Genomic DNA, 24,669 nt, shown 5'->3' with positions numbered 1-24,669 from the left:
ACCTTTCTGTATAAATTTTGTAATCATCATCGTATTTCGGTTACCGCTTAAGCTGTTACCGCTCAAAACGAGTTTTTCGGTTTGGGAAAAACAGATAATAAATAGACATGAGAATGTTACTGGGTACCAATAATAATATTACGCGTTAACTTAAAACCATCTTTCTTCGCAGGGGTTTCTCTTATTCGAGGCTAGGTACGTTATTCATGATAAATGGTATCAAGTAGCCCTGATATTCCACTGTGAGTCGGTGGGGCAAAATGAACAATGGAGACTTACAGCAACATGGATTCGAATATGTGTTCACCTCTCCTAATCGGCTTTCAGTCTCAAGTACTTTTAATTATACGGCTTTTCTGTTCCATATTTATTCTCAATGTTGCAGTTTTTTTACGGAAGACGGGAACTACACCAGTGATCTCTATTGTAGTAGGCTGGATCGCGGATTAAGAGCCCGTCGGTGTTGACACCGGCGGCCATTGCTTGACACCAGGCAATAGGCAATACACACAAGTCTATGGGAGAAACGCACAAAAGTAAGAATATTGAAGCATGTACGCTGTGCTCGGAGCTAGGCGAGTATTTTATGGTGTGCTGCGATCCTTATGTCGGATGTTTGGAGATCGAATTGGTATTTGTCAAACGTTCGAACGCCGATTAAACAAATCAAATGTACCGCAGCACCTACGGCTAAGCTCGCAAGCTTGCGCTCGTGGTGGAGTAAACAAAAGAACTTGCCGTCAATGAGACCGTCCTCGAGGAAGTACAGAAGTTGATGAATGACAAGGAAGTTCCATCTCGACAGCGGCTTTCCAGGAGTGAGCGACTTCCGCTTAGCGAAGCCTTCGAGCTTGTCGTCTGCTAAACCCAACTCAACGAAATCGCCACCGACTCCGCGGTAACTCTAGTAACTCTCACCTCATTGAGCTGCACTGCACTACATTTTTCGCCCAGCGGAGTCACTCTCGACCACAAAATATTTCTTTATAAGAGCTGCGAGGGTTGTCAGTTTAAATTTTTGCACACAAGCTATTTGACGGACTTATCGAAAAGCAGCCAAAAAGTTTCAGTGCCGATAACAGCTTAGAAACGGGGGAAACGGCACGTTTTCGTGCTTTCCCCAGAGAGTCCCACACTCCCAAGAAAAAAGGGTGTAAAAGGGTGTATCGTTACACCCTTTGTCCCATGTAATACACCCCAAAACTTTAATTCGACGTACAGCACTCTACAGTCGAACAGACGGCCCGAAATAGTACGGGGGGCTTGATTGCCGTGTGGTACAACTTATTAAAATAGCTAATGTACGTTTTACTAAGTTTTACCACACGGCTATCAAGCCCCTCGTAGAATTTCGGGCCGTCCGTTCGACTGTAGGGTGCTGTACGTCGAATTGAAGTTTTGAGGTGTATTATATGGGACAAAGGGTGTAACGAAGCACCCTTTTACACTCTGTTTTCTTTGGTGGTGTCAATCAATGGCCGCCGGAGGCGACACTCGGCTCCTGCTGCCGAGGCCGCGGTCCGCGATCCAGCCTACTACAATGGAGATCAGTGGACTACACACAATACAAACCACTAAAAACAAAATGCTCCTTCTGAGTTGTGCGGCGGCTCTTTTCAACAATCCTCTGCATCTACCCGCTAATCACTCCAAGCGGAGCTCGGCGATCTGACACACTCTCGTCTCCTCCTCTCCCTCGGTTTCTGACCGGATTACTCCGTCTAAAGATCTGACCACACTAGCAGCGAGCTGAGGGTGCACACGGCGCCCGCGTTAACTGTTAACGTGTGAGCCGGTACGAGCATCGAAAAGAGAAAGACAGCAGAGCACCACACTGGGCTTCTCTCCTGCCGTGTGTATGCCCCTCGCCGGTGCTCGTACCCTGTAGCATCTGGTGCTTGCCAAGTTATGCTAAGACGGTGTCGAGTATAGCTTTCTTCCGGCGCCTGCCACGACAAACACCTTTTGCCATTTTTTATCGGGCATGCGGCACTTGGTCCTCGCTCCACTTCAACTAGAAATTGCAGCAGCACCACACGACGAACGACAAGTATAATAAATAAACAGAACAAGTACAGCTCGATTTTTCTACTTGTTTCTTGTGATTTTGTGCTCATATCCCTATAAGTCATCCTCGCCATAACAACTGCAATTGAAAACAACGTTATTAGGCAGGCGTGCTTGTTGTAAATGGACATACTGACACCCGAGACGGAGGCAAAAAAGGACAAAGCATGAAGTCTCAAACACAGCTACTAAATTTTATTAACCACGCTTCCTTTATACACTGAACTCCATCCAGTAGTACATGCGATTGAGACGTGGTGTTTTCTCCTTTTGTTTGCCCCTATCTCGGGTTTTGGCATGCCGATACCAACTCTACCCGTGGAAATATTTGTGAACAAAAACGTTAGGGCGCAAACAGGCTGGTGAAAGTTTAACATTTTAGACAAACCCCAAGACAGGGGGGAAGGAAGGACGACACAACTTGAAGTCTTAAACATAGCTGAAATGTATTGGAAAGAAGATTGTGGTTTTATAAGGTATAAGTGCCTCGAAAACCAAAAGGAAGGGTTGCATGAAGTGGTGCAATCGCGAGGCTATACGGCAGCCTGACGAAAGAGCAGCATCCGCGGTCCGATAGTGAGTTTAGCCATGTTAAGCAATGGATATAGCACAGAACTGATGTAAGCATGCGGCGATTTCCGCCGACGACGCGGCACCTGAATCGAGTTAAAGGAGGACCAGCAGAGATATTCTTCAGCCTGGCGGAAAGTCCTCCTCGCCCTCTTTTTTTCCCTTTCTCTCCTGTCTTGCAGCACGGCGAGGCGGGGGGAAGGGTCCCTTTTTGCGCCGGCTTCTTCTGAGAGGATAAGCCGAGAAAATCCCCATTGTGAGAGACGGGCGATAGGTTTGGCAGCAGCGACCTCGTGACTTACGGGTAGCCTCAGCTCTTATCGCGTAATCTGCCCTATTTTTTGGCGCTCGCCAAGCCTATACTCCGTTTCACCTTCCGTCCAAGCACAGCGGACGCTAGGAGCCATCCCAGCCAACGCGGCGTGAGGGAGTGTCATGCGACCTTGAGCTCCCTGTGTCGCCCCGCCCCACCGGCAGGTCACGCGACTTTCTCCCGGCGCTGGATCGGCTGGGATGGCTCGTGGCGTCCACCGCGCTCGGACTGAAGGTGGAACGGAGTATAGCCCCTCGGGCGTACGGTTCACGGAGCTGCAAGGCTGCGCCCTTCCAGACACCGAATTTGAGCTGTCGAGGTTGTTTGGCTGTAGCCCGTGGCAAAGGAAACATACTTCGGAGCTGCGGTGCATCCCCACACCCATTGAAGGTACGTTTCATAGATATTCTCGGTTGATCAAGGAGCTTAGAACACATGCGCGAGATGTGGTGACTTCAATATGTGAGGTTGACTGACATATTCACAAAACATTCCATCTTCAAGAGACAGGCTTATTACGCTCAAACCTGCCTCAATTGGGATCGCTGGAAGACAGAACTATGTACCAGGCGCGGGCATCTTGTAGCGGATCTCTGTTTTCTAGCAGCGAGCACAAATTATTGTGTGCGTAACTCACACTATATGATGGCCAACAAATGTAGATGACATTTATATTTACACATCCCAACAACCGCATGAGGTGAGAAGGCAGCAGTTGTGTGTGTCGATATTAAAAAAAGTTTTAGTGGATCGTTTTAGCTCTTGGATAACCGTTTCCTACATCAATATATAAGCTATACCCTTTCTGTGAGCATTATTTATCGAGTGCGGCTATCGAAGCGTGTCGTGTTATAGTTCAACGTTGCTAAATCAGTGCTATAGCACGTGCTGCCGCTTTAAAGTATTTTTGAGCCATTAAAATAAAAGAATAAACTAAACGTAGGCGATTTTTTTTTAACATGAAACGCGTTTGTAATTTTTCATTGCAAACAGATTTTAGGTATACTGCCCCACAGTTAGCAAGGACAAACTATCGCTGGTTTTTCTCGTTTTGTTTTCTTAGAAGTGAATGATGTTTAGAAAACTGTTAATGTGAGTATTCAACCTAAGTGGCAGAGCTTAGTGCTAGACAATACATGTTGCTGGGCAGAAATAGTAAAAAGCGCCAATGTCGCGTTCGGGCTAACACTGCCACGTAATGTACGAATACCGCTACAAGATCAGCGCAAGCATATTATGGGAATGGATTTATTACAGAATTTGTTTTAATAGGTGAAAGGTTGCCATTCTTATACAAGCAATTCGAAAAAGAATGCTTCTATTGGGCGCCGCCAACGGTTCGGCAAGCTGGGCTAATGAATCGGGAACAATGAGAGCAGCATGCCGGCAGTCGCCATTTTCTCTAAGCGGAGTTTTGAGGCGATTCGACAATCTGTTGTCGCTGAGACGGCGTTCGTTAAAACGAGCCTCTCTAAACCGCATGCCACAACTTTGCGTACAATGTTTATTGAGTCGCACCTCCTTTTTTATCAAGCTCAACAGAGCGCTGTAGGGAGGCAGACAGATGACTTCGTTCAATGCAAACTTTTTTCTCAATTAGTTTTGTTTCAATCGAATTATATGCCTGTATAACTAACGTGGTTTCTCTATACTCCCTGTAGGTGTATAACGTTCAGCGGACGGCCAGATGGAGTGCACCGAATGTTTTTGCGCTCCGTGTATACTGACCCAAGGCCACGTGAGGGTGGGGATGGGCCAGGCACCGTCGTCCAAGAATCCTGGGGTTCGCAAAAAGTATTACAGAATGTACTGGGCCTGCCTGGCAAATCTGGCCGCTTGGCGTGACCCCAGGTACTTGGAGAAGAAGAGACAAGCCGGCCAAGGAGTATATACTAAGCGTGAATTGATGCCAGTGTGCGTAGTTGCACACGTCCGGTGCCTGTATCCAAACCCACCCGGTGTTCCCTACATGGGGCACATGTGGGAGTAAACTATTTGTGTATAAAGTCTCTGGATTCAGCGCCTTTCTTTCTGTGCCTAGTTATTAGTGCAGTGTTAGCACGTTAAATGTCTCAAATCTGTAGTCCACCTTTTCTTCTTGAAACACCTAGTGCGCATGCCCTCTATCCATCGTCCCTGCGTGGGTTCGGGAAAGCGTTTTGCCCCACCAAATTCGCCATATTGTTTGTTCCACTCTGGTGAGGGGCGAGCCGCGTGAGTAACGCTGACTCGTGTAGCTCTTAGCAGGCTCTCGCCACCGAGTCACAAGTCGGTGCCTGCATCGCGACTGCTGGTTTAGGTGACCCGCGTTTCGTCAAGCTGTTTTTACAGCTTTCTTTCCGTGTCACCTTTTCAACGTTGTTTTTCTTGGAAAAAAATAGAGGTACTATTATTATTATAACCTCGCGTAAAGTTCAATAAGGGAGCACGACCTCGAGCGTTTTCAACAGCCGGTGGTATAGGTAGCAATGGGGCTGTACAACACTAGAGCGCACGTTAGAAGAACGCCGACATTAGACCGCCGACAGTAGAGCGCCACGACGTTAGCTCGCGCGACATGAGAGCGCCGCAACGTTAGAGCGCACGACTCGAAAGCGCTGCGACGTTAGCGCGCGCGACTCGAGAGCACATCGAGAGCGCACAACCAGTCAAGCGCGAGTGGCCCAACCACTTCTTCGGGCATCGCGTGCTTTATGTAAAATTGGCGGGGATTTACGCCGTGGCATTCGGCAAGGACATTGCGAAATGAGTCGACGAATTTTTTTCGTGTAACAAACCAAGAAATGTTTCAAAAAACTGACAGCAAAAAAAAAAAAAGATTATCTGTACCGTATATTTCCGCAGAAAAAAAAAATGCAGCTGATCTATATAGCTCCATTAGTTTTCTGATGTTATATCTCACAGATTTGAAGGGGAGGTTTTCCTGTATCCGTCAAAAGACTGGAAAGCTTTGCATCCGATAAAACTGCATGCGCTGAGCTTTCCTTCGATGAGTGTTTTACTGAACTTTTTTAGCGGTGAGCTTTTTTCATTACAGTCATGGACGTCAAAATACTATTAAAGTTATGCGAGAAACGTCCCAATAACCGCCAAAATGATAGGGGTCCAAATGCCTGTCAAAAATAGACCAAATATAGCAAAAAGCAAACATTTATTGTATATCCGAGAGACGCACCGCACCACCGTGAAGACATCTTAGACTCGCTGCTCCACCCAACTGCAGGCATTCCCGGTACCTATATGGCCACACCCTTGCCCCCTTCTCTCTTCTATGTCAGCAAACAATTGGTTAGAAGGAGCCGTACCCTTTTTATTTTTATTTTTTTATTAAAGGCATCTTTAATAAATCGAAAATCGCCAATGCTCCGATTCGATGAGTCGCACAATTTAGTTCTGTCTGTGGAGCCGCGGGTACATCCCACAATTTGCAGTGTTCGCTCAACTCAACGCAAGCTAAAAACCAAAACTGAAGAAGCCATGGTTATGGTACCGCGGTACAAGAGCGCGATTTCTGGTGCGGATCCGTCTTGAACCCAGCTACAAATATTCAATCCTCTTAGGCAAGTGCATAAATTGCAAAATGATATTGCACATTTATTTTCAAAATAAATAGGGCATGGTGCGCAGAGGAATTGCTAGCTTAGTTTGTTAAAAAAAATTGGAAAAAACGAGAACGGAAAAACAGTGTATCACTCACTAGCAGACAGATATCGAGCCTAACTTAGATAAATATACGTATAACACCGAAACAAATATTGCCAATGCCAGAACACGCGCGGTGCGTCAGAAAATACTCGCAATATACTGTGCGTAAAAGGCTGTGCTTTTCTTGTGAGTCTCGACTGCAATCAAATTAATTTTTCTCTTCAGCTAATCTATTTTTTTATCGAAATTATTAATATCTCGTTCAAGACTCACGAGAGGCACAGCCAAGAGGTGATGTACATTCTGCTGAGCTCTGATCTATTTATGCGCTAAGTGTAAAAGGGTGAGCACTTTATATACTCCGAAACCCCTCGACGGGCGTTTATTCGGAATTTGTACTTCGGAAGATCACACCCTGGTTGAAGCTCTGTCGCAATCGTATGTACCGGTTAGCGTTCACTTTCTCTTGTGTGTCATCTGTATTTGGCAACGACAAAAGATTGTCATGAAAATTGTATATTTGCGTAATAATTACAGGTACATCTTTGAGTCCGCGGAATGGCTTTTTCTGTCCCTTGTCCAGTGATGTCCCGAGCTGGGAAATAAAAACAAACAAACATGTAGAAGTACACACAACAATTGCCCAACTGTTCTAATGAAATAAGCTTGCTTGTTATTATACGTCAATGGTACTAGTTTAAATTTACATTAGGCATACCTATAAGTTATACACTCTCGTCATTCACAAGGGAGTCGTCATTCACCGTGCTGGCATCTCCCAGGGCAGCAGACCGAAGCACCAACTCCCGAATCTTTTGAACGAAGCTGGAGGAAAAGAATAGCGGATTAGTATTCCATGGCAACACTGTACACTTCAAAATATTCTACCTGTATGTCTTCCTGAAGTACTTCCTTTTCCCGCCTTGCCGGTCTGGATGACGACAGTCCTCAATAGAGTAACGTGAAGTGTAGCCTCGCCCAACATGCTCATTCCAGTCTAGGAGTGCCAAGCTCTGCTTCAGTTTGTAGCTTCTGTCCTGGTAATGAATCCTCTTCTGGAGGTAAATTAGCATAGTATTATTGAATGACTCTACATAGAATGTATCCTTCGACTTTACGTAATCTTCCGCGTTCTTGTAGATGGTTGTTGATTTCAGAAATTTTGTTAGAAGTTCCGACGCTAGCGGGTCTTTCACGAGCAGCGTTGTCGGGACATGTCCATTTTCTTTGCAAATTGATTCCTCGCTGCATTTCTCGTGTTTACCTTCAAAATGGTTTACGCAGTTTATGAAAATATCTCTTAGCTTGGTTGGATTCCCCTCACAAGCGGCCATAGCATAGTACGCGTGGTTACGGACCGCTTGGCACTTGTCGGACAGCTCCACGTGCCATGTCTTGCCCTCGTTCCTCTTCGGTCCAGATGAAATTGCAAGAAATCCTTTCTTGAGGCTCTTCGCAGCGTGCCAGCGGTCGTTGGAGTTGGATGGCCCGTTTTTTTCTCTGATTATTTTATTGACTGTGGTGTTGCGGTCGTGTGCGTGATCTAGCACGGAGATCTTTTTAGAATCGAAGTACTCGTACAGCTTTTTGGTACCGAACGCTTCGTGCTTTTGGGAAGATAGTTCATCCTTTTTGTTTACGTGAACAATCCCTACAACTTTGTGGGTCATTTGGCCAAGCGCGACGACATCTGTGTGAGTGGAGTTCTTCCGGCAAGCGTGCCGAGCATCAGTCTCGACACTAATTGCTGTCGAAGTGGGGTCATGTTGCTCGGTGGCCCTTGATTCGCCCTCTTGCGCGGCTGCCAGGCTTTCAAGCTTGAGCAACTCTACAGCACCTTCGATATCTACAAGCAATTTCTCCACAGTGCGAGGGGAGTATGGCAATTTGCTAAAATTGCAAAACTTTTCAAACTGCGTCGCCAGAACTCCAGAGGAGGCATACGCCACCGTCAGCAAACAGTCTACAGCCCGGACGGAACCGACAACCGTGCTTGTGTTGAGCACCAGTGAATGGTTAATACACTTACAATGTATTCGTGATGCGAAGCCCCAGGCGGTCACTTTCTCCAAAATAAGACTTTCCTTGCACTCTGAACTATGCTTCTCTACAGTCTGAATGACATTCCATAGCGCGGCTTTGTCGCAAACAACTAGGCATGGATCCCCTACAGGGTCAGGCGTGATCGCGCGCGATTCCGCTTCTTGATGCAGCGGCTTCGGTGTGTTGCACACAGCATTCGACGATCGTTCTTCTGAATTCCGTGTTTCAAGAAATCGTCGCAGCGCCTTGATTATCACAGCTGACAACGAGTCACACCTATTAACGGCTTTGGCTTGCTTTATCAAGTCGTCAAAAGCAGTCATCTCGGAGGTTTCAGAAGAAGTGGGGTTCAGGCTTCGTCGGAGATTGCTACGGTTACGCACGTATACTTTTTCAGTTCCATCTCGCATACGCTTCTTGATCAAGTAAACAGGGGAATCTGACTTTTCGCTCATCTTGGCCTTTGGCGCGACTGTTTAAAGTTCTGAAACAAACAAAGCAAAGGTGATTTAATTAACTGAAGATTATAGGTTGAGCGAACTATTTACAAAATTTGAGGTTCCCTGAGCAGCCTTTTGTATTCAATTCCCCCTCCCCTCACCACCCCACTTCCTTTCCTCTAAATAAACAACGTAGATTATTTCATGAACCACCAGTAATAGAGCGTACTCGCAAAATGTCTATTTGATGTAAGAAAGGCCTTGTTTAAATGTTCAAGCAATGAACTGGTCTTATTACTGTGCGTGACACGCTAAGCACGAACACAATATTGCCATTTCTACTCAAGGGCCATGCAGAATTTAGTATACAACAACAAACGGATGCCTCGTAGGTTGGTGCCCAATGGAAGCACTCCTTACCGAATTGATTATATAAAAATAACAACTTTTCAACTATAAAAAATTAACACCACTTTTTTTCCCTAACTTTGCTGATTTACTCCGTTTCCGTTGATTGTGTAGCGGTACGCGTACATTACGCGACACTGTTCGCGCGAACAACATCGGCGCTTTTTGCTATTTTCCACAGCAATGTATTGGCTCGCACTAAAATCTACCGCTTAGGTTGGATACTCGTATTAACAGCTTTCTAAACATCATTCCTTTCTAAGAACAAAAAAAAAAAAAAAAATAGGGGGGAGGAGAAAGACCGGCGATAGTTTGTTCGTGCTAACTGTATGGTGTAAGGCGCCTAAAATGTTTTTATAATGTTAAATTACAATTCTGTGCCACATTAAAAAAAATTGTCTGCTTTTGCTTTAGTCTTTATTTGAGACACAACAAATACTTCAAAGCGGCGCGCGGCCCGTGCTATAGTACCAATACAAGCAAAGTTGAACCATAATACGACACGCTAGACTCGCCAATATTGCGTTTCCCACTCCATAGCCGCACTCGATAAAGGATGTTCACAGTGAGTCTAGCTTACATATCGTTGTGGGGTACGGGCCGTACGGTCATCGAAGTGCTAAAAGCGACCCACTAAAACTTTGATATTGACATCCACACCAGAAATGCCCTCTCACCTCAGATGGTTGTTAGAATGTGTAAATATGAATTTCATATATTTTGCAGGCCATCATGTTCTGCGAGTTAGACACACAACAGGAGATTCTAGTAAATCGTTTTCAAAGGCCCACTACCACTTTAGACGCGCGCTTCAGAGAATGCATCGAAGTGGCAGCGCGAGTTTCCGCTAAATATAGCGTGGCCTGAAAACATACTAAAGTTCTCCAATAATTTGTGCCCGCTGTACGAAAACAGAGATCCGCTACAAGATGCCCGCGCCTGGTACATAGCAATTTGCGGCAGGTTTGAGCGTAATAAGCCGGTTTTTTGAAGATGGAATGTTTTGTGAATATGTAAGTTATCCTCACATATTGAAGGCACCACATCTCGCGCATGTGTTCTGAGCTCCTTGATCAACCAAGAATATCTATGAAACGTACCTTCAATGGGTGTGTTGATGCACCGCAGCTCCCAAGTATGCGTTTATTTTGACACGGGCTACAGCCAAACAAATTTGACAGCTGAAAATCGGTGACTGGGAGGGTGCAGCCTTGCAGCTCCGTGAAACCTGCCCCCGAGGGGCTAGGCTTGGCGAGCGCCAAAAAATAGGTCAGAGTACGCTATAGGAGCTGTAGGTACCCGTAAGTCACGAAGTCGCTGCTGCCACACCTATCGCCCGTCGGTCAGAATGAGGATTTTCTCGGCTTATCCTCTCAGAAGCCGGCGCAAAAAGGGACCCTTCCCCCCGCCTCGCCGTGCTGCAAGACAGGAGAGAAAGGGAAAAAAAGAGGGCGAGGAGGACTTTCCGCCAGGCTGAAGAATATCTCTGCTGGTCCTCCTTTAACGTAGTCCGAAGCTCTCAGGAGGCGATTGAGTCGAGCGGAGAAATGTTCTCCCGGTAGCCGCTGTGTGTCGGTGCGTACGTGACCACGAGGGTATCAGAAATTGGTACTCAAAAGTGGCATGTGGCTCATATGCTTCATTGAAGTATGGTCGATAAGCATGCCCGTCTTTTAATGAATGTCTTTTAATCTTTGTTTGTCGACGTCCAGGACCAGGCGTGTCGGGCTACCTGGTGAAGGCGATCGGATTTCCGTGGGTCATGCGCTCCGTGGCCATGCTCAACCTGCTCTACTGCCCGCTCCTCCTCTTGCTGCGCAACCCTCAACTCGAGGAAGAAAAAAATGTGAGTAGAAGAATTTGCAAAGAGCCTTTAATGACACTTTAAAATGGATAGTCCTCACGCAATACACATATATAGTAAACTGCGATGTGACCGTAGTCGAGAGTGATTAAAATGAGTAAACAGGACTCTCTGGCCGGCTATCAGCATCCGCGGTTGTTCGACCCTCGCATTTACTGTAACAACAACATTTGCGTGGTTGCCATCTCAGTTTTGTTTTCTCGTTCTACATAGTTGCGGTATAAACCCTTCAATAAAGGGAGCGGCTTGTGTGATTATTTCTGGTATGGCAATTGTAGTAATTGTTTTTGTCTTGTACTGCGGTAACTCTATCCTTTATTATCTTAAACTTTAAAAATGAAAAAAAGGCATCACCTATAAAGCTTTCTCATTACAGTTACAGAGTAGAGCATTGGTTAGGCGGTTCAGCTCACACAGAGATCACTGTTCGAGCCAACCTCGCCTAGAGAAAAGCATCAAGCAAAACGTTTATTGTTACAACACGTTGTTATGGTAAATTACGGCTATTTTCAGATAATGCGCTGATCGACCAACGGGCTCGCGTAGATTCTCAGAAAAAAATGTATATTCTTACACCCCTTGTCCCATATAAGACGCCTCAAACTTCAGTTCGACGTACAGAGCTCTGACGTCGAGCCGATGGTACCAATTTTCACGAGCGGATTGATAGACGAGTGGGACAACTTAATAGAATAGCTAATGCACGTGTTACTGACCACAAATACAAAATTGTATTTTTTTGGCTTTATTGCAAAACCTCATAATCATTTTTGCTGTAGTCTTTGATACATACTTCAGCTGTTTAATAAGTTGTACCGCACCGTAACGACGACCCTCGTAAAAGTTGTGGCCGTCTGTTCAACGTTTGTGCGATGTACGTCGAACTGAATTTTTAGGTGTATTTTACAGGAGAAAAGGGTGTCAGACTGTACATTTTTTTTAGAGTGAAATCTCTTTTCGCATAATTAGTTTCTCTGCGTGCCGGAATGTGTCACGTTCGTGATCCAAGCTGCACGCCACAGTGGCGTCAATGCAATCATTTTATTACTTCATGAACGAGGAATAAAAATAATGAAATAGTCAGAATTGTCACATGACACAACTGTGTTGATGCACATCTTCCAGGTGTGTTGCCCGTGTATTGTACCTCCAAGTGCCTATCATCAAGAAAAAATCTGCGCTGTCCTTGAATTGGGAACGCACGCATCATACATATGTTTGCAGCTTTGCAAACTATACGCGATAGCTAAACTCTGGACAAAATATTGCGCATATCTGGAACGCGTTCCATGCAGGACGAGGGTCACAATCGCAGAAAGCGAATGTTGGAAAAGTCTCTTCTATGCATCGTAGAGCACTGCGCTGTCAAATCATATGTTTGGAATAAAAATGTTAATTTTCTGTTCCGCTATGAGGCGTTTCAGAAAATTGAGTTTTCGTAAAACCGTATCGATATCGGAATCTCTCTTTCTTTCATTTTGAAGCATGCTTTGCAGCGCGCGTCCGGAGTGTTGCATCGGGCTTGGGAAAATAATTTTCTCTAGTTCCCTATTCACGGAAAATTTTGGAGTCCGTCGAAAAAAAAAAGTAACCATCTTTCTCTCGTTCATTTTTTTGTTCGTGAATAGCAGCCCGTTTCAGGACGCCTTTATATTTAAGAATAATCCTGATCGTGATAAAGACTCGCCCCGAAATTTGTATGTGTTGTTTTTCTTTTAAATTGACAAAACTTTCTCTTTCTTTTTTTTTTTTTTTTTTTTTTTTTGGGGGGGGGGGGGGGGGGGGTATGGTTTTCAAATACATGTATGTGGATGTTGAAGACCAAAAATGGACGAGTGTGCGCTTTAAACAATCATAACTCAACAGGTTTATACAAACAAATTATAAAATTTCATCTGGTAGATTTCGTCAAATACGATTTGATATTTTCGCAAATTTGGCCGTTGTTTATAAGACCAGGGTTGAGCTTTTCACAGTATTACTATTTTTATTTTATTTTAAAAATAATTACAATTGAATTACAAAATTACAATAAAAGACTTCCACGCACAAAAATATACGGAACACATCAAATAAACGCGTTTTAAAAACAAATTCACAAAAAAAATGTTAAGTGGGCCGTGGGCGGTGTAGAAACTTTTTTTTAGGCTGTGTATTGTAGAGAGTTCCAAAATCTTCATTTATTTTACACTAAAATGTATGCATTAAATACGATTCGCGCATTTAACTCCTAAGTTTTTGCTTCGCACTTTGCAAAAAACTTTCAATCACTGCAAAGCGTCGCCCGTAAAGCTATCGGTATAACATCGCTTTAAAAACCTGCGTAGCCGCTTGACGAACTTCTTCCGAATAGCTCGCCATTTGAAAGTCTTGTTGGGGTTTTGCCTTAACCCATTCGTCGCACGGTCGATCGTTCCTTGGGGGGAATAGAATGTGAACCTTCGGTTTCCTCGCACGGTTTCTTCTGCATCCCGCCACAAAACGTTTATGAGGCATTGACCCTCACATTTGCTGTTAACACTCTTGTGGACGAAGGTGCACACTGGCGCATGTGAAAAAAAGAGAGGCGTCCGAACAGCGCCGCATCGCCGTGCTGCAAGCGTAGCGCAGGTTCACTCGCAGTTCGGATAAGCGCCGTGAGGCCCCGAACGGAGGCTCGAGCACGGCGTGCTTGCGGCTTGCTTGGCAGATCAGGGATGAGACAAAATTTCCGCGACTCTCTTTCTTTGACTTTTCTGGGCGTGTCTATTAAATAGAGACTCTCGATTTAAAGAGGTTGCGCCGTAGAAATACCTTCATACGTACTTAGGCGGTCAGTGAGAGCCGCTAGAGACACTAGTTGCCACTTGTTCTATCGACTGCTTTGTAATTTCGCCACGCCACTTAAAAATCTTCCGACGGCAAAAAGTATTTTGTTCCCAGGTGCATGAAGGGCAAAAAAGCTGTCGCTAGAAGTTCTCGAAATTTGCTGCTTCTAAATATCAGTGATGGAAGTGCCATTTGACCTTTTGGAGCAGGCCTTGTAGCAGGCAAAATGTTGTTTTGGAGCAGGTAGCGGCCCTTTTGGAGCAGGGTCCGGCATATGTTAGCATAATACTAGAAAATGAAATAATGCTGCATTGCTATATAAAGCCCATCTCTATCATTGGAACACAGCGCCTGTCGCCTTTTTAAGACAGGATATATAAATTCGACAAAGTAAACACAAAAAACACAATTTTTAAAATAAAGTCTATCTGCTCGTCAGATAAAAAAAATACAATTAAATATGTCACACTGAGTTGTGATGGTACAGGATATTTAGTTTTATCAGCCTGCACTTCGTTTAAGGTATCTGCAGCAGCATCTAACGACCCTCACTGTTGTGGAATGTTTTAGTTCAGAGCAGAGTTGTCTTTCGGGCAGCAGCTTCCAATATTGCGGTATCTGATATTCGCTTCACAAATTCCGATTCATTTTCGATGTGCTGGCGAAGTCACGATCGAATCACGGCGAGTTAACCCATTGAGTGCGCTCCTTGGCTTGCACCGACGCGCTGCAGAGAAGCGACACCCGCGGAGCAGACACCGCAGTCGCGCGAGTCGCGCAGTGCTTTGTGCTCCGAAAAGGACGGTGAGCCTTTACCAGCACTACATCCAGAGTTTGGTGCAACTCAACTATAGACGCTTTACACACGCGCCAGATTACAGCCGCCATTGCTGACCTTCTCTTGTCTTACTGAGATGCCGAGCAACTGAAACGGTAGTTGACGATCCCCTACAAAGGCCGATGCTTTAGAAAAGGACACAGTTGAATCTAATGTGGCCATAACTTGTCCTGCTGTGGTAATGATGAAGTGAAGCGAACGGCATAAGAGGAAACAAAAACTGAACGTCAGTTATGGCGGCGCCCATGCACAGCTGCTGCAAAGCGTCTATACTTCGTTTCAGCTTCGGTGCGAACGCAGCCGAAGTTACAAGCGCGCGCATGGAGCCCGTAACGGTGCCCCCACTGCACGAGCCCACGCGCGAGTCAGGAATGCACAGAGCATTGGGCTCGCGCTAGCTTTCACTTCGCTGGTAGCTAGCGCACGGGAACAGGGCGGACCAACATTAAAAACATCCACAAGCTCGGCCTTTTTTTTTTTTTTTTTAAATAGGCTGCTCAGTGGGATGGTTCTTTGCTTAGCCTCTGCGGCTTTGGTCTGAGATGTTGCTAACGTTGTTCCTTTCAATGATGATGATCATAATGTGCCCTCGCAGTTTCGGTTTGCGTAACCGTTGCGGCGCGGAAAATACCGCGGTACCGCCACGCGCTCTGATAAGACTTCAATTTTTATTTTTTATTGCTACATCTCATCTCTGCGCAGGCATGGCGCAATTCTTCGGTAAAATGACAATGTGGAGCTCCATGTAGCAGGATCACGTCCTTGGCGCAATTTGGCGCAATAGGCGCAGCACTTCCATCACTGAAATATGCACAACTGAACCTCTTGCGACGTATAATACAAAGGAAGAATTGCCAAATCAGGCGACGGACCACGTCTGTGAGAGTCCTATCGAAGGACCCCGAACGAGGCCGAAAGAAGGAAGCAAAAGAGAAATCCAAAAATTGAAAGACGTTTACAATCCCCTGTAATGTGAAATTAAAGCGCAGCTCTTGGGGAGGAGAAGGGCAGGGTAAGGAGGAGGGTATGCCTTTCCTCCTCTTACGCACCCTTTCCTGCTCCCATTTAGCGGGAAAGTATCGCTAAATTTAGCGGGTTAAGTTTCCCCGCTAAATTTAGCGGGAAATTTAGCGAACATTTTCCGGCTAAATTTACCGGAAATTTCCCTGCTAAATCTAGCGGCGAAATTGATGTCGCGTGACCTCAACACCAATTTACTTTCCCCGCTAAATTTAGCGGTGAAACTGTGACGTCCCATAATGTAACGCGCGCGGTTACGCCGACGCCGCTCAACCCGGAAACGGGCACATGAGAGCTGCGCTGTAAAAATAAAGTGAAAAGTGAAGGGATCAGCATTATTGTTTCCCATTGTTTCCCAAAGGAGGACGTGTATGGCGTTTCGAAGGGTCATGCTAACGCATTCCTTAAGAATTCACCAACGAATCTTTCTGTAATTTTTCTTTGTTTCTTTTAATGGGACAAGGCGCTCACCGCTTCCGATTTGGGGTGCCATGGCTCCCGACTCCGCAACCAGGCGCGTATTCCAGCCCTGATTCTCCGTACTTGTTGCAGGCATTGGTCATGAACCGGCCGGCATCGTCCAACTACGAGGCTGTGAAAGCCGCTGGCGGCGCATACACCCGCTTCAACGGCGAGACCGAGGACGAGTAAGGTCTCATCACCGCCGTCAACCTACCAGGGAAAAACCTGCTAATCCTTTCAAATTCAAGGACCAAGAGGACCTGAGGATGGTGTACGTCGAAAACTGTGTTTCCAAGAAAAGAGCACAACTATTCAAGGGAAAGCTGGCCCGCGTTGTTGGGTGTCAAGAATGCTACGCTAAGCACCCGGGAGTTTCGGAACATCGTTTAACAACCGCGGAAAGAAACAAACCATCTTGGGGATCATGTGACGTTATTGCTGTGCTAGGGTTTGTGTTGGTAAGCGGTAGGCGTATTGCATTGCCGCGTGTATTGGTGCGTACCTGTAGACCTATGAATTCCTGTACTTAGCTGCGTTTTCGCCAAAGAGTGAAAGCCGGCTGCTATGAGGTCAGTAAGTTGCCGAAAATGAAAGCTATCAATAAGAGTGCGTGTGACGGCTGATGGTCATCGTTCGCCTCCGACTCGTGTGTCGCTTAGCTTGAGAAAGCAAGCTTGTACTTCGCTGACACCCCGTGGTCTGGTTAGATTTATATTTTTTCGGGATTCATATCGGCCGCTACATTCATCAAAATATATCGGCGTTTATTTCCTCTTAAAAAGGCTAGATGCTCATCGGGGTAGCAAATCGAGCACGTGAAATCAGCTAAAAGAAGGTGTAAATAATAGAGCGGCAGCGCAGAAAAAAAAGCGAAATTGCTGCGGCCTGAATGAAAAAAAAAATCATTAATGTTTCTTTCTTTACTGTTTTTTTTTTTTTTAAGATGTGTATTTTTGGCAACAAGTAGGTGCAGTGCGCATGAGCGATCTGCGGAGCGGGATGCTCTTTTGTGTTTTCTGAGGTTTCAAATAAACATATCAATTGCGAGTGAGCGCTTGTCCGTCGTACGTGTTTCTTACTCTGTCCTCGTCTTTTGTGTGCTTTCAAACCAGGGTGATTAACCTATTTACATTTATTTACACGCTACGGCCAGACTACACACGTCCGCAACCGACCTCCGGGTCATCGCCCGCCAGACTTTCCCCATCTCCCTCCCCAGGCACGGGGTCCCAACTCCGCCCCAAGGGGGAACATTGCTTCTCCGCTCCGGTTTCACTTGCGCTTCCCCACCGGTTGCACCGCCTTTCTCCGGGAGGATGGGGTTTTCTCAGCAACGTTGAAGGACAGCTAAAATAAAGAAGCTTGCAAAGAAAGCCAAGCCTGATATCAGTCCGGCATTGGGTCCATTTGACTGAAAAAAAAAACAATTCGGCAGGACGCTGCAACATGGCTAGGTGCTCCGTTTGGCTAGAAACTCCAGTTCGGCCAGAACGCTCCAATTCGGTAAGATGCTTCAGTCTAACTCAATCATATCGATTTTGGCTGTTTGGTTTGGCTACAGGCACGATTGGCAGAGGTGTCCCCAATTCGCTTGGGTGATTGAACTATGTCCGCCTCGTGCTTTAGTACTTTCATTGCAAACCAATCCTTCCTGCTGTTGAAGGGTCTCGTGGCACATGGTATACTAATTGCCTGTCTCCAGTTCATTTGCGTTCTTGTTGCTTGTCCCCTTGAGCTGCTGAGCACACATCATCCCATGCTACAAAATAAATTGGTTTATTGACTCGCCCACATAATACAAGCTCTCCAGACATCGGCTTTTCTTTCAGCGCGGAGCCACCATCCACTCGAAAAGAGCCGGACATCCTGGCTCCTCTTGTGTTCAACAACTCAGGTAAAGCAAAAACGACATAGGTGCATCAATCTGACAACAGAGCAATTTCATACGGATTTTTTTTAGTTATTTAGGTTCTAAAGACGTTACGGGGAATGTCGCCGTACAATTGTCACGACGTAGTGTGCCATTGATCTGAGTACCGCATCTTGTACATTGTTATTTAATATTTCGAGTTTGTTTTATTTTTTAACTGATTCTTACGTTTGAATGTACCTGGTAACTCTATTTGTTGAACGGTAGAATCCGCACGCTGCGTCTAGAAATTACCGAAATAATATTTAAAAAAAAAAGCTTATATTTGACATAAAAAAAAAGAAAAAGATCGCACAATATTTCGGCCGTTCAACGTAGTTTAGGTGGAGGTAGCCCTGGCCCTACCCATTAGCGAATGGAGAGTAAACCAGGCTACGCTTCGTTTCTCGGCTGTTATTCGTCGGAGACATGAACGACGCGCGGAATCATGGTCGTCAATTTGTTTTTGGTGTCGTAATAGTCTTTTACTGACATATTTCTATGTTTGAGGAAAGGCAAACAGGCAAATTTGGGAGCTTTACGTGCCGAGCCAACGATCGGCCATCTGGCACGCCCTCGGAATATTTCAACCCACAACCGAAGCCGGCCCTTCAGCCGGGTAACCCAGCAACGGGTCAACAGAAACCACAACCAACATCACAGACATGAGATGTGGAACTACGGAGTTATTTCATTGTTTATCTGAATCCACTGTAGGAGTAGGTACGCCTTGAAGCTCAACTTCGTACCTGACGCGGAATTATATGTACCTTCTCGAAGAGGCAAAACAGCATACACAAATATGCTGTTATTTGGTAGCTCTTGTTAACAATTGACGCGCGTTAGCATGTAAAACCTGGCACTTTTATGTGTGAGCGAAGCCGAAAGTACAAACACACGCATATGTTGCTTTTAACGATGCTTGCTGCAGGAGTACGGGTACTTGGTAATGACGCCTTATGGACGCTGACAGCCTGTAGCTCGCTGTTGTAACTTCTGCTATGCTCGCACTCAAGTGAAACTAAGCATAATACTTCTAGCCCAAATAATAAAAATGGAGGACGAGACAGTCGTGTCTGAGTCTGTGCCGTACGTTCCCACTGTTTTAGTGTTTCTGCCAGAAACTTATGCGGAGAGCAAGTCGTCTGCTTCTCGCGCAAGGGTTGCCGTAACGTCAGAACGACGCCGAGTTCTGATTGACTTTGCTGGAAAGGATTGTGGGTAGATCTCAATGGCTAGATGCATTGGGGTCTACCCACCATGTTTTTTAATCAGCCAATGGGAGCTCGGCCTTCTGACATCATCGCAACCCCTGTGCAAGAAGCAGACGAACTTGCGCTCCGCGTACCAACGCGTTCGTTACGAATACAGGGGAGCGTAGTACTCGTGAAAGAACAGAAACACTCGAAACCCCAGTCTTACCAGCATCTCCGCAAACTGTACCGACGTTTAAATGTGAACGCTGTCTTTACCTGTTAAAAAAAAAAAAAAAAAAAAAAAAACGCGTTACTTGTATTTTAATTAACTTGAGCCTCGGCGCCCGCGCGCGTCGCCTGCTCCGATTGGTTATGCACATATGTCAGCGGACGCTAACGAACTTAGGTTTTGAATTTGACTAGTTGCCGAAGGTAATATGCTGGTTTATTATATTTTCTAAAAATAATAACTTAATTGTAGTTCATTTTCTTTTATTGTGAAAGTTCACATAAATAACTATCGAAATTAAAAAAATAAAATAAAAGCCGTTTACAATTCCCTGTAACGCCGGTTAGAGCGCAGCTCTTGAGGAGGAAGATGGAAGCGTACTGAGAAATAGGTGACTCCTTGAGGTCACGTGACCTCAGGGGGTCACGTGACCCCGGGGGGCACATGACCTTAGGGGATCACGTGACCTCAACGGGGTTACGTGACTTCAGGGGGTCACGTGATTTCACGGGGGTCACGTGACTTCAGGGGGTCACGTGACCTGAAGGGGTCACATGACCTTCAGGGGGTCACGTGACTTCAGGGGGGTCACGTGACCTCAGGGGTGTCACGTGACCTCAGGGGGTCACGTGACCTGAAGGGGTCACATGCCCTTAGGGGGGTCACGTGACCTCAAGGGGGTCACGTCACTTCAGGGGGTCACGTGACCTGGGTGGTTCACGTGACCATCTTGAAGTCACGTGACCTCCCTGAGGTCACGTGACCCCCAGAAGTCACGTGACTTCAGGGGGTCACGTGACCTTAGGGGGGTCACGTGACTTCTGGGGGTCACGTGACCTCGGGGGGTCACGTGACCTAGGCGTGTCACGTGACCTGGGTGGGTCACGTGACCTCGGGGGAGTCACGTGACCTTGCGGTTACGCCGACGGCGACGCCGACGGCGACGCCGCTCAAGCCGGAAACGGGCCCCTAAGAGCTGCGCTCTAAAAATAAACTTTTCTCCATACCTTCTTCAGGGTGCTGTTAGCGCCCCATTGCCGGAAGTGACCACAAACTCGTCTGTGCTATGTCACGGCGCGGTGGTGGTGCGTCGGGCGCACTTCCGGTCTAGGGTTGTGGGCGGAAGTCCCCATGTGAGACTCGTATTCCTGCGTTGCTTTGAAAGGAACCAGACAAAAACCTGCCTTCTCGTCAAAACGCCGCGACTGGGGCTGCACCAAAAGAGTCGAGAAAGGTTTGAAGGTTAGTGTTTATGTGCTCGGTTCGTCCGGGATTATGGATATGATCCGTCAAAAGGGAAAACCATACGCCGTCGGACCACGATTGCTTGGGCGGGAAGCACTTTGGGTTGAATTCATGGATTCGCTTGATCGTTCGAACTGTCGTCTGTTCTTTCAAACGTTTCTGCTTGTTGTCTGCTCTTTTAGACGACACCGGCCCGTAGACCAACTGTTGGCTCGGTACTTGCGATAAGAAGTAAGTGCAGGCCTCAAGGAACTTTAGTTTGAAGGTTGGTAACCAGGCTCGAGGTAAACAGCGGATAGAAGAGATGTTGATCATTGTTACCAGTGGCCATTACCGACTTGTTATGCCTAATTCACTTGGTCCGATTCTGCTTGCGATTTTCAGTATCGACGTCGACCATCTCAGCCACGGTTCACACTTTTGCAGCCCGAGCGACGTCGCAACTGAAAATTGCGAGCGAAATCTCATCATGCGAATCGGGCTTTAGCGTGCATTCTGCGGCGTCCACGCGGAATGAATCGCCGCATGTCACATTATTCACACGAAGTTTTGCGGTGTAACGAGCCTTAGTAATTTTGCGGAGGCCGCTCAAGTAGTCAGACAATGCCAGGAACACGTAGAATCAACAATTCGAACGCGAAAGAGGGCAGGGGGACGGCGAGCTCCTTTTCACACTCTATCGCGCATACGCGGGGCCGGTGGCGTCCGCTAGAGGCGCTCCGGTTCGTTTGTCTCTCGACTGAGTTGCGGTGAGCGGACGTGTTTCCTGGTTCTCCTCGAGCATCCGAAGCTAAGTGCCAGTTTTTCTTCTTTTCTCTCTCTTTTTTTGAGAGTTGATTGGAAGTGACTATGCGGTAGCAGTATTAGGTTTGAACAGCAGCAGTTAACGTTAGTTTCGCAAAGTAGGCTCTGTTTGAATTTTTGGCGGGAAGGGACGGTTTGTTCCCGGTCTAGACATGGGTCTAGATTTGGGTCGGCATGACAAGGGTGGGGACGAGTTGGTGCAGTGCGAGGGGTGTGGGAGGTGGTGTTACCTGGAGGAGACGGGTTTCGGGAGCCTGGAGGTGGCGGCGGAGGTGAGTTTCGAGTGTCGGCTTTGTGTGAAGCTTCAGCAGGTAACTGGGGAATGGGAGGGTAGAGTTCGGGAGATTGAGGCCCAGCTTAAGGCAAAAGGAGAGAAGCGGGTGGGTCTCGAGGCCCAGGTAGAGGAGCTGACTAGGCAGCTTAATCATGAGAGGGAGCAGCGGGTCGGCCTCGAGAAGCAGGCGGAAGAGCTGGGGGAAGTATGGAAGGCGGGTTTAGAGGAGCGTAAGAGGGAGTGTGACAGTAGGGTAGAGCGCCTGGAAGGGGTAATTCGAGCGAGTGAGAGTAGCGAGGGAAGAAAGGAGGAAGTGTCAGTCCTAGCGGGACGAGCCACCAGTCTGCAGGCTGGGGTCCCTGGTGGTCGGGAGTCCGGCCTGTTGGCAGGCGGGCTCGACGACGCTGGAGAGCTGATTGAACCTCAGCTCAATGGCGCCTTCGAGCAGCAGGCGTCGGGCAGTCAGGTGACAGGAGATAAGTCGCAGGACAAAGGCGCGCAGGCACCAGGGGGTTCTAGGGTACTGGTAGTGGGGAGCTCTAACGTAGCACGGGTTAGGAGGGGTGTACATAACAGGGTGAAGGGAGACCAGAGGGTAACCGTAGAGGTCCAGCCAGGGAAGTGTATGGTGGATGCTATGACCGCAGCACGTGAGGGGGTGTGGGATAACCGGGAGGGAAGGAACCTAGTAATAGTTCATGCGGGGCTTAATGATGTGCTGAAGGGTAGGAGCCAGAACCTCGGAAAGCAGCTAAACGTGGGAATACGTAAGCTGAGGGACGTGTCTGAGAATGTGCATGTGGTTGTGTGCACCATTCCAGAAGTTCGGGGGCAGTCCGGGTTAACGGAGAGGAGGGTTGTCGAAGCCAACGGAGTAATTAAGGGTATGAGTCGACAGCTTCGGTACGACGTAATGGAAGTAAACAGAGAAGTGTACGAGGCTGGCTCCCGCCCTTTTGCAGATGGCATTCACTACAGTGAGGCCACGGGATACAGGGTGGGGGATAGAATGGGCCGCACGGTGACTGCTTTTTTGGGGGGACCGAGGGCCCTGGGGGCACTGAAGTAACTGAAAACCCAACAAAGTCAGGAGAGGCACCCAGGGTTAAAAAGAGGAGAAAACGTAAGAACAGGTATAAAAAAACAGCACAATCAGACATTGGATATATTAACATGCAGGGTGGTAGAAATAGGTTAAAATGGGAAGAGGTAGAGGAGCAACTAAGAAAGGAGGATTTAATGGTGTATGGGTTTGTGGAAACACATCTCAGAGACATGGAGCAGCCACCTTGCAACCCTGACTATGTGTGGGAAGAATGCAACAGAATGGAGGGAACGAGGAAGGGAGGTGGAATTGGAGCATTTATTAAGAAGAATATGAACTTTCAAAGGTTCAGAAAGGAGTGCGCCGAACACTTGTGGCTGAAAGGAAAAGTCGCTGGGGAATCAACAGTCCTTGGAGTGGTTTACTTATGGACAGGGTCAGGTGCTAAAGAGGAAAACAGAAAAATGATTGATTGCATATCAAGAGACATTAGTGAACTAGGGGAAGGCTCCGAAATAATTATTATGGGAGACATGAATGCCCATATTGAGGGTCTGGATGGGTATACGGACTCAACTGGAAGCATATTACTAGAACTGGTGGAAAAGCATGATTTAGTTTTATGTAATACCAGTCAGAAGTGTGACGGGCACATAACTTGGGAAACTGGCAATCTACATTCAACTATAGATTACGTACTCATGTCACACAAAATATATGGTAAGTTACAAGTAATGAAAATAGATGAAGAAGGTTCCAAAAGTCTTGGTAGTGATCACAAACGTATTAAGCTGAATTTTGCCAGAGAAGTAAATGCTGAAACTAGACAACATAATTCAAAGCAAACTTTCTGCAGTGACAAAGAGTTGGAAATAGTTGTTGAAAGAATAGAGGCAGCAGTTTCAGGGCAACGGCATACAGATTGGACCTATGAGAGCCTAACTAGGCTTTTTGCTCTAGAACTAGACAAAGTTAAGAGTAAACGAAAGGGGAAGCAAGGACATAGACCAAAAAGTTGGTGGGACAAAGAAGTGAAGCAAGCGATACAAAAACGTCAGGAAGCCTCTAGAGAACACAGGTATTCCAAGCGTAGTGGGGAGTCCGAAACGGAAGTAAAAAGAAAATGGGACAATTTTATAACATGTCGCCGAGAGGCATCCAGTTTGATCAATGCGAAAATTCAGAGAAAGGGTGAGGAATGGATGAGTAATGTAAGTAAGAAAGATAGAAACGCTGCCAAGAAGTTTTGGGAGCACTTGAACTCACTCGGTGAAACGACGCAAGCTAGACAGAGGTTCATACTCTCGCATCAGGGAGATCAATTAGAGGGAGATGATGCGATACAATATATAGGAGCAGTGATGGAGGAGAAATTTCGGGAACGGGTACATGTGGAAGATAGGAGAACCGAAGGAAGTAGCAGTCCAGTTTGTGACATCGCGGATTTTGGACAAAGAGAATGGGAAAAGGCGGAACGAAGAGTCCCTAG

The 24,669-nt window shown here is 46.6% G+C and overlaps 2 protein-coding genes across 2 annotated transcripts in view; one reads left to right on the top strand and one right to left on the bottom strand.

The window, feature by feature from the left end:
* The window catches only part of LOC8041950 (synaptic vesicular amine transporter-like), a 72,427-nt gene extending 55,664 nt beyond the window's left edge, over window positions 1-16,763 (top strand). The window contains exons 15-16 of the mRNA XM_040219492.3: window positions 11,199-11,332; window positions 16,569-16,763. Coding sequence (XP_040075426.3) covers window positions 11,199-11,332; window positions 16,569-16,667 — 233 coding nt within the window. The 3' untranslated portion in view covers window positions 16,668-16,763. The remainder of the gene's footprint in view (window positions 1-11,198; window positions 11,333-16,568) is intronic.
* LOC115331523 lies at window positions 7,022-8,900 on the bottom strand. Its single transcript, XM_029993633.4, has 3 exons — window positions 7,484-8,900; window positions 7,314-7,420; window positions 7,022-7,190 (listed from the first exon to the last, which is right to left on the bottom strand). The coding sequence occupies exons 1-2, from the start codon at window positions 8,263-8,265 to the stop codon at window positions 7,321-7,323; spliced, it is 882 nt and encodes a 293-aa protein (XP_029849493.2). The 5' UTR covers window positions 8,266-8,900; the 3' UTR covers window positions 7,022-7,190; window positions 7,314-7,320.
* Window positions 16,764-24,669: the final 7,906 nt, after the last annotated feature.

This window comes from Ixodes scapularis, unplaced genomic scaffold (assembly GCF_016920785.2).
Source record: "Ixodes scapularis isolate PalLabHiFi unplaced genomic scaffold, ASM1692078v2 PGA_scaffold2__306_contigs__length_199485367, whole genome shotgun sequence".
NCBI classification, from domain to species: domain Eukaryota; kingdom Metazoa; phylum Arthropoda; class Arachnida; order Ixodida; family Ixodidae; genus Ixodes; species Ixodes scapularis.
The sequence above is the reverse complement of the archived record's forward strand: the minus strand, read 5'-3'. Positions and strand labels throughout refer to the sequence as shown.

Bases quoted from the DNA above. Each gene is read 5' to 3' on its own strand.
- LOC115331523 (XM_029993633.4), bottom strand. From the start codon at position 8,265: ATGACCCACAAAGTTGTAGGGATTGTTCACGTAAACAAAAAGGATGAA. The intron at 7,421-7,483 runs GTAGAATATTTT...CTTTTCCTCCAG, and splicing joins TACTTCAGGAAGACATACAG to CTTCGTTCAAAAGATTCGGG.